The sequence below is a fragment of the Nyctibius grandis genome, chromosome 8 (genome assembly GCF_013368605.1).
Source record: "Nyctibius grandis isolate bNycGra1 chromosome 8, bNycGra1.pri, whole genome shotgun sequence".
NCBI classification, from domain to species: domain Eukaryota; kingdom Metazoa; phylum Chordata; class Aves; order Nyctibiiformes; family Nyctibiidae; genus Nyctibius; species Nyctibius grandis.
In genome coordinates this window covers 18,032,443-18,042,729 of record NC_090665.1, presented here as the reverse complement: position 1 = coordinate 18,042,729, position 10,287 = coordinate 18,032,443, and the positions used below count along the sequence as shown (strand labels likewise).

At 41.9% G+C, this 10,287-nt stretch overlaps 1 protein-coding gene across 1 annotated transcript; it reads right to left on the bottom strand.

The window, feature by feature from the left end:
- Positions 1–576: 576 nt before the first annotated feature.
- Positions 577–6,631, bottom strand: LOC137666448 (thiamine transporter 2-like). Its single transcript, XM_068406450.1, has 5 exons — positions 6,443–6,631; positions 5,263–6,079; positions 3,544–3,736; positions 1,842–1,983; positions 577–822 (listed from the first exon to the last, which is right to left on the bottom strand). Exons 1-5 carry the CDS (start codon positions 6,590–6,592, stop codon positions 643–645), a joined length of 1,482 nt encoding a protein of 493 aa, XP_068262551.1. The 5' UTR covers positions 6,593–6,631; the 3' UTR covers positions 577–642.
- Between the last annotated feature and the right edge of the window lie 3,656 nt (positions 6,632–10,287).

The window sequence follows — 10,287 nt, the reverse complement described above, 5'->3', positions numbered from 1 at the left end:
AATGTGGGCCAAGCAACAATTGTGGCTTAGCATTGTTTTGATGAACCTTCTCAGGCAGGTTGTGCGAACCCTGCTTTTCAGCACCGCTGTGTGCAAAAGGCCCACTTCTGACACGGGTTTTTAAATCAGAAGGGAGGAGTCTGTCACTGAATTGCCTGTGGTTAGGTAGGAAAGAGTATCATGATGCAAACACAATCCATTCTTCCTTGGTTCAGGACAAGGTATGTGCAAAGCTGGGGGATAGACCCTTCACCCACATGCATGAGCAAACATTCATGGAAGCTGCTTGCCACCACCATAGACAAGAGCTAGAACAAGCAAGGCAGGGTGAACTCTGATCTTTGCCATTGTGCACGGTGCGATGCCAAGGTGGTTGCTCAGCTCCTGTGTGTAAATTGCTGCTGTTAAGCTATTTATAGGCAAGTAAGTAAATAAGAATGTAAAGCAACTTATCTTTTCTTCTTGGCCCAGTGCCATTACAGTGATTTCTTAGCTGGCACATGTTATAACGAAGCACTGTAATGACTCAGCGTAGCTTTTCAGGGCTGTTGTACGTTCATCTTGCACCGTTGTTCCCTGCATGCTGCAGTAGGAGCTCTTTTCCCACGAGGGTCTGGCCACGTGAGCCTGCCGGCCTGAGTCCTACAGCCGTGTCGTATAGCCCATTACAATCTGCTCTTTTGATTCATGTTCAGCATGGTTCAGATGCTCTTTGCAAGTTCTTGCTATTTTCCTCTTGCATTTGCTTGAAACAAGCATGCAAATGCTTCTGATCAAGAAAATCCCAGCTATGACTGCAAAGTAGCTGCCATAAATTAAAAACTGGGAGGGGGGGAGAGAAAAAGGCAGAAGAATTAATGAAAAACACATTAGGGAAATGCTGCTTCTTCTGGAGATGATAGACAATTTATTATTTTGTTTATCTGTGTTCTGGCACAGTTTTCTATGCTCAAGTTTTTCCTTTTGTAATCAAGCAAAATCTTAGCTTTTCCAGCAAACAGCAAATCTTTGAGGAATGAAGAACTGCCTCTTGCTTCCAATCCTTATGCCTCTTAATAAACATCAGAGGGGGGAAGGGATAAGAACAGTATTTTTTTTCTATTAGTGCAAAATGCAGAAGTAGCTTCATTACCTACATAGTCATGAGTAATATAAGTGAAGAGTCTGAGTTGGTCATTTTTTGCTCCTACTTGCACATTTTAGTGCTGTCACCTCACTGGCTTCAGTAAATAGACTATGACTTTGTATCAATGTTTCCAACAACAGTGGCAAGCCTATTTATGAAGTCCTACATATTCCTGTCCTTAATTTTACAGTTTTAATTTTTAGTGTTTAATTTGATCTTTAATCTTTTAAAGTAACTTTTGCCTTATCTGTGCAGAATATCTGAATAGCTTTAGTCTTCTTCAAATCCATGGGAGTAAGAAGGTGCCCCAGCTGAGATCCCATATGAGAAAATGCAGAATCAGTACATTTCAGTTGACTCCAGCATGAGTGGAATTGGGCTGACTGAAGTTAGAGACACTGTTGTGAGACAGGATATCCTGCCCCAAATTAAATGCCCAAACTATGGGCAGAAGACTCTGTTATTCACATTGAGATATGAACCAGGTTTGCTCCTGAGCTGGAATTAGAAGGCACGTGTCCTTGTCGCTTGATCTGAAATAACTCCAATAATCCAGGCTGTGTCTTATGGTCTTGAACTCCCCTAACAACATGTGGCCATGTTGATTCTGCATCTGAGAAAACTAGTCTGAATTTTTGGGCAGAGAAGATGTTATTCAGTGTTCTGTTAATTAGCAAAAGCTGGTCAGGTAGGGAAGTAAGTTAATAGCACTTACCTGAGTCACTATGTCCAGTCCCAGGCCTTTTGAATCCACGACAACTACTGTAAGAATGGTCTGAATCACCAGTGCAACGAAGTTGTTGAATCCAAACATCAAAGCGTAGCGCTCCATGCTCAGATTGACTGCAATCTGGAACCTAATGTGAGACTGGCAGGTCAGTTACTTCACACTGGGTGGAAAGTTGTTCCTCTCAATTTAGTTGATGAAGAGAAACAATTCATGCATATGATATATCAAGGATGGAGTAAATAGTGCTTTATTTGTTTATTTGCTTCCTTGATTGCTCTAAACAATGTCTTGACTACCATAATGTATTTTGATGTTTTTTTACTTGCCTGTGTTGCTTTTCCAGTGTTATCAGGTGCTCTGCTTCTCCAGTTAGGAATCAGATCTCTTTAATCATCCCCTTTGTTTCTTCTCTACCTTTATAGTCTGTGCCAGACAGGTTGTAAAGTTTCCATGGAGGCTTTGAAAGACATGGCCAGACAAAACTGTGACCTGATCTGGCTTTGGCAGAAGTTCTGCCTTGACTGGGATGTTAGACTAGAAGGTCACCATGGGTATCTTCTAATCAACATTTCTATGACGATGTGAATCACTTCTTGCTTTGTGGCTTGACAGTGGAGGTAGCATACCATTTAATTCAGTCAAAAGCCATTAGATTTGCCTTGCAATATCTTTTTTTGACAATAATTGGAACATCTTTCCTTGCAATATTTACCTCCAAAGTTTCTATCTGAACAAATGTGTGTTAGTCTTGCAGCACGCTTTTAACTGATCTTTATCAGGGCTTTTTTTGTGCAAGCTTTTTTTTTGTAGTAGTAGTAGTCCAGGTGTGATCCACTATAAGGTACTAACAGTCCACCAAAATGAAAATACAGGATTCACTTGGCTTCATTCAAGATAGGGATAATTTTTTCATGCATTATAATTTTAGCAGTTTTTTGAAATATCTGAATAATTTTGGGGTTTGACACATAAATTCATCGGGTATTTTTGTTAGTGAAATAGTGTGGTATGTCTAAAGACATGCCAATCAATAAAATAACTGGAGGAATAAAAATGTTTCACATTTATTACACAGAAAATATATATTATATTTTTATTTATATTATTTTTATTTTTCTATTTCTGGCAACAGAATAGCTTGGTCTCCTAAGATATCTTTCTGAGTCTGTGTCCAATGTTTTCTTTTATTCCTTGTTCACATCATAGTATCATTAAGGATTATATGTATAAAGTTATGTTGGAAAACACTCTATGCCAAATCTTTTCTTGCATTCATGCAATTCATAGCTTGCTAACAAGTATATCATCAAGGTGGTCTATACATAAGGGGATCTTAAAGGATGGTTGTCTAGGCACACTTGTTCTCGTGTTCACTTTGCATCTTCTATGCCACGAAGAGGGGAAAATAGCTTATATGTTTTGCTGTTACTATTGCCTTTAGTAATAAAGATGCCTTGTACCTTGTTTAACTTCTGCCTAGGTACATGTTCAATGCCCTTTTGATAGTTTTGCTTTTATGGTTTATAAAAATGAAAACATAACTAGACGTTTAAGTGTCCTCATCTTTATCTAAACAGTTATGTCTACCATTAGATCAGCTGCCTTTGAGTAAAAGGAGGGATGCCCAAATTTAAAGTATTTTTGGTATTTTGTGCATAATAGTAGCACTGTAAGGTTTTATACTTACGTTGCTATCGTTATGAGGAGCATATAGCATGCTTTGAAAATGAGATAGCCGGCGTAACATACCCAGATGTTGGTAGTGAAGTGCATGAGAAGTAGAGAACCAGCATCTATTGTGGAGAAGATCCCTAAAGCCAATTCTCCAAAAAGGTCCCAGTTAATTTTCATATATTGTACTACAAAAGATGTTACTGAGCCTAGAAAAAGAAGAGAAAATAACACGTAAATGTTGTATCTGTTCTATAGCCTATATCACTAAATCTTGCCACTCTCACGTGCTGAAAGGCAATGCTGAATAATGAAGCAGAGTAGTCCTGAAGTGTTTAGAAAGCATTTCTAATCACTTCTGAAGTCATGCAGATGACTGGTCATTTTTAGACAACTGCATAATCAAGTCTCTGCCATTCCATTCTTAATGTTTTATTCCATTTCACAGGATAAACTGTTATGTAGGAGGATTCATTATTTAGCTGTCTGTACCCAGCATGTATCTCTAGGGAGAGAATTAGGAGCATGATTTGGAGCTCAAAAAGTGCAATTCTTCCAGCTTCTACTAGCTTACTTTACAGCTAAACTAGTAAACAGGTAACTTCTAGCTTAACAGTTCAGCTCTGTGCAGCTCATAAAGGGGCTAAGCTGTCAAAAAAGGGAGTTTTGTGAGGTATCAAGTGAATATATTCAGAGAAATGAGAAAGGATGGCACTGTTCGCTTTTGGTGGGCCTGCTACAAAGGTGCATCTGTTGCGAAGGTAGGCTGCCTGACTATCCATCTTAGGGGTCTCGTACAATTTTGAAACTTCTACACCTCTACATTGAGAAATAGGCAATTCCATGAGAAAGAGGAATTCATCAGAGCAGAGACTACAGGAGTTAAGTGCTTCTAATTTGTGATTCAGTTGGTCTATTTAGTTGCCTCCCTCAAGATGAGAGTAATTGTTAATTGTAGAAGTATCTGTTTCTCCTTAATGACTGTAAGGGTAAACTGAATGGCCAGGTACGATGCAGACATGTTTATTTTACCTGGTGGATCACACCCCAATGTCTTGTGCAAGTTCTCTACAGCAGCAGAATATGAAAATGTGAAACACTGCCAAGTCAGGGCAGCATCCTCTTCTGTTACCTTTCAATAACATTACTTTACTTATGCAGTGTAGACACATGCCTCTGGTGCAAGAGGGTAATGTTTAACCTCAGTAGAATAATGAATTCAACAAGGTCTTTTTCTGCAAAACTCTGTATCTTGGAATGACTAAAATTCTTCTTTCCCTCCTGCTGCACAAGAGTATTTCACTAGAGCAAGACCTTAATGAGACAATTGTGTCCTTTTCATGTAAAATATTTATGAAAACCTTCTCTCATCTCCGTAAGCTGATACCATTGTTATGGTATGCGATTACTTGGTTGGGGAGGGGAAAAAAAAAACCCAACAACCTCATCAAAAGAAACATAGGTGCTTCTGAATGGATTTAGCAGTTGGATGCAAGGTCCATGTGACTTGTAGACTCTCTGCATACTGGTAGGATAAAGTTGGGTGTCCCAGTCATTAAAAAAAAGATAGCATAGCCTGCATTTGAACTGCTTTGTACACCAAAGAACTAGATTTTGAATGGACAATGCATACACTGGCTTCCTGGAGTGTCTGCAATGGAATGGCACTTCAAAAATGTTCTAAAGTAAAACTTTAGAAGTTGCCTTTGTGATCAATGCTTAGACACTAACTTACTCAGAAAAGTTGCTATTGCTTCAACAGCTCCATTGTATACTGCAGAGCTGTGAGAGGGGGCTCTCAAGTCCCACAGCACTTGGATATAATTCAGAACCTGGTTAAAGCCTGCTGTAGCCAGAGCCCACCACAGGGACCAGTAGAGAAGTTTCCTGGAGCTGTAGCAATCCCTCAGGTCCTTGCTCAGTTTCACCAGCACCCTGAGCACCTGACTCCGGGGCTTGGCATTCTCAGGCTGCTGTTCAGGTGTTGGTCCCTGGTCAGCAGATACGGAGCCCTTGTCCTCTGAGCAGCTCGATGGCCTGTCAGAGCCGACTGTAGCCACAACTTTATCTGGTCCTGGGAGAGTTTCTGAGACATCTTTCCTGTGGAAGAACATACTCTTTTGGGGCATTGGGAGGAAAAACGAACACACAAATGCCAGGGAGACAGAAGCCAAACTGATGGCATTAAGGTGAAAGTAGGATACATCTGCTAAGGAAACCAGGAGCTGTCCCAGCACGGCAGCAATGGTGGCTGCAACAAGAGTGACACTTCTGCAGTAGCTCGTCACTCTCTGATAGTGATCGGTGCTGACGACACTGTAGATGTAGGCGTAATAGGCGACCTCGGTGGCTGTCGCCATCCCGTAGAAGAATTCCACCGCCTGCATGGCCACCACTCCGTGTGCGAAGAGGAGCAAGAGCCACGTGACGATGAAGCTGATGCCCTGGAGGAGTAGGATGGGCTTATAGCGCACATAGTCTGTAATCAGGAAGACTGGGAAAAGGAGTGCAAGGTAGGAGTATGTCCAAACTGGGAAAATCTGGTTGGTAACCTAGAAGAGAAGAGGAAATCTGTGGTGTTATTCTTGGGGAAAAGAAGTTCATTTATTTTAAATGGCTTTGTAGAGGGAGGTTTTTGCTTTGAAGGGATTCTTAAAATATATACCCACACTGAAGCAGCATATGACTGTTGAGCAGGCAAATGGATCTTAAATACATTAAATGAATCTTTTATTTATGCCATCTGCTGCAAATTGTAACCTGCCAAAGCTGGTTACAGTGTGCTTTCTTTGGTTTTTTACCTTTGCTTGAAAACTTTGTTTAAAGTTTTACTTTGTTTAAAGTTTTACTTTTTTTTCTTGGTTTTTTTTTTTTTTGCTGCTCCATATAAAAGAAAAGACAAAGTAAACCCATACCTCATCTATGGTCAGGTTTTTGTCTGGTCCTGTTAGATAGGGGGTTAGGAAAGGTTCTGATGGTTTCATCATGTATAAGAATCCATAGAGGCAGAGGATAAGGGTGGGAAAAGTCCAGGTGTTGCTTTTCTCTTGCTTCCAGCAGCCCATGGCCTCTGCAGCAAAGCTGAGGAGGAAGTTTGTTAGAAGGATGATACCGCCTGCAGCAGTAAGCGCAAAGATGTCTTGTAATTGATTTTTATTTTGTGGTTTCTAATGCTAAGGAGTGCTCTTTAGAGGCTGGCAATGGGAAAACATTTTTCTTCGTAACTTTAAAGTGAACAACCTTTCCTTATATTTGTCTGCTGTTTCTCTGTCTTTGTAGATAGTGTATAAAGAATGACTTGGAAGATCTTTAACTGGGAGACAAATTACACTGTCATTCAGCCTGCACTGACCAAGCTAACCACAGGAAGAGCCTTTCTAGACAAAAGTTGCTGAAGACAGCTGAGCACTGAGATTCCGCTTGACACCGTGACTGATCACAGCCAAGCACCTTGTTGAATGACGAGTAACTAGTTCACAATCACTGTTGTCACTCCTTCGCCTCCTAGACGTGCATGGCTTTCTTGTTACAGAGAGCTGGTAACTCCGGAGCCCAGCAGATAAGAGTCGCTAATAAATACAGAAAGGATGTAAAGCCAGATCCTCAGCTGGAATTAACTGTGTCAGAAGTCCAGTTTGGATACAGACATCCTATTTTCAATCTATAAAAAGCATTTGTGGTCACTGAAGGTAATAGTTCACATTAAATGAAATGAAGCAGATATTTTTGCTCTTGTCTCTAGCTGAGACATACAGAATAAATAAAACTTTGCAACTCTGCTGGACAGAGCCCAAAGAGAAGTCAAAATGGGTGTAATGGGGTGCATGCAAAGGAAACACAGACAGTGAGTTATACTCCATATTCATGTTGGTGTAGGCAATGTCAGGAATCTAAATGTGTACAATTTTATATCTTTTGGACCCCTCTGGAGGGTCCTTGTTACCAGCTGGAATTTCCATCATGCTGCTTTTGAGTTTTACCCATTTACTTCCTGAGAACTATTTTTTTCAGGCAAAAGTTTTAATCTTAAAATGAAGTATTTTGCAGGTATTTTTCCTCAATTTTTTGTAAAAGCTGAAGAAAGATCTCTTCCAAAACAGCCAAAAATATTCATGTACCTGTTGACTACACCATTCCAGATTGGGTGGGCATAGGATCCTCTTACAGGGTGTGATATACAATGTATAAGGCACCAGGCATTATGCATCTTCTTTTACTAACTTCACACCAGGATAGCACATTTTACTAGTGGTCTGATGCAGCAAGAAATGGGTGCAGATCCAAGGGAATTTGAGTTACTTTATGCATAACAACTGAAACCATTGACATTACAGGATTTACAGCAGAAATGAACTTAGCTCTGTGTCAGCTCTGCAGTGTGAACCACTAGAGGGCAAGAGGACCCCAGCAAAGGAAAAACGTGTATGGGAGGAGTGTGAGACACATTCAGAGCGCTCAAAGAAAGAAGCACTTCTGCCCTCCTTCCTCCCCAGTTGTTGTAATAGCTTCTGCTGCAGAACTGGCTGTGGCAAGACCAGTTTTGGCCCTGCCCAGGATCACACTCACTTAGTCACTGCAACATCCCCTGCTCTCCTTTCACATGATAATCATGAAAGCATTATAGCACTCTAATGCCATGTGAATGATTCCTGTGGTACACAGGGGTTCTGAGAAGGGCATCAAGAAGAGGAAGGATGAAGATCATCTCTAGCACTAATGACGAATGTTTGTACAAGTTAGCTCTCTGACTTAGCCAGGTTATATTTTTCACTTGCCAGCCTAGATTCTCTGCCCCAGTCTGTTTCAGGTCTTGCCACGTTTGCTCTCCCCCCGCAGCAGGTTGTATGATGCAAAGGCAGCAGGTCTCATGGATCCTTTCACAATGGCCATACCTTGGGAGGTGAGTGGGGCAAACCGCTGTACTCCCAGGGCTCACAGGGCACTGTGTGCTGCACCTCTGATGCTGCCCATCTGTGGCAGGGCTGTGCTGTCATGTGCAGCAATTTGTTTTGAGCCATATACAGGAAAACTTCAGGCGTGCCCTGGTCACTGCTTCCCTCCAGTCCCAGCACATGCACTGTTTGGGGTTTTCTGCTAGGCGTGTACCTCCTTTCTGTAGGTTTACTCTTTGAGGCACCTGTGTTAGGCTGGCAGATAAGTCAGATGAGAAGCTTCCCACCCAACTGAAGCAGCTGTGCAGGAAAAACCTGCCACTGGTGCTGAGCTGGGAAATGCAGTGGGCTGAGGGCTTGCAGGGGCAGCCTGCTCTGCCCTTGGGGAGTGGAAGGCGGGTGCTGCTCTGTCTGCAGCAAAGGGTGTGCTGACCTCACACCCCAACTCTTCACCATCAATGAAGGGCTCTGCTGCAGCCCCAGCTCAGCTCTGCTGGCTGCTGCTATAATTGTTCCTTTCTGTATCCATAACCCTAAACCTCTGACAGTGAGATCTGTACCTTGGTGCTGAAGGGGGAAGGATCCAACTTGTTCCCATTCATTCACCCCTTCTGGTCAATTTGACTTTTATAAATCCAGGTTTTTCTTAGCTCTTGGAGAGATGGTGGGATGCCTTGCTGTTGTTCTGAAGCAAAACAATCCTCTGTTTCTTGTTTCCCCCATCAATTTTTGGTTAGCACCCGAGCTGTCAGCTCGTCTCCCACCCAGCCTGACCTAGCCCCTCAGTTCCCCACTGGACTGCTCTCTTTCCTCCCCCTTTCCCTTGTCACTGTGGGATTTCTGAAGTTCATATATTATCATACCTTGTTTGCTGGAGATCTTCCTTTCTTACTCCCAAGGGAAAGGTCCCCTTTTAGTATCTCCAGTCTTTCTCCGGGCTGTCCTCTGTGCATTGCAGCAATGGGACTCTCTTTGGTTTTTGTGCTTTTCCTGTTGTTCTGGTATTTCAGCTTGCTCTGACGACACCTCCTTTGAAAACACTTCCAGCTGGCTTTCTTTAGGCATCCACTTTCAGCACCCTTAAAGGAACAGCCAGATAATACTGGACTGTCCTTGCCCAAAGGCAGCAGTAAATCATGACCCAGACTATGGGTTTGGTGCTTGCCTGGCACAAAAGCAATAGAGTTAATCCTGTTCCCAAAGAATTTTGGATCTGTTTGACAGGGTATGTGGCTTGGGACCCACCTGTGTCTGAAACTGGTCTGTATTAAAGATGGAGCAGTAGCTATGCCTGGGTAACAATAGAGACAAGGAAGAACAAACGAACCAGTGTTATAAGTTTAAATGTTTCCCCATTAAATACATGGGGTTTCATACTATTCTAGCAGGTTTAAAAGGTAAAACACTTTGCTCTGCTTCTCCTTGACTGTTGTTTGTTAGCAAATTTGTCAGATCTTTTGCTTAGGCAGGTTCTCACAGTCCTACTGACAACGGAGATGGCCCTACAGTCATCTTCAGAAGATCCTGCAGGACTCACAATAGCAAAGGATGCTATCTGAAATGTACAGATTTGCACAAAAAGTATGTACCTAAGAATCCACCCCCATCCAGTCCTACAACATATAGGTCTGGAATGAGGATACAGTAATTACTTAGGAATGCAACCAATACAGGAGGAAAATGATAAATTTGTAAATAACAGTGAATTAGCCAATGATTTCGGAGGAAGGTATCTTCTTAGTTCATATACAGTAAAATGGTACAGTAACTTTAGCATAGGGAGATATGCATAAATAGGAAAAACATATGAAATTCACTGCTGGGTCAGATGAGTTGCCCAGGTAGGCCAGTATTTTGCCTTCAGCCTT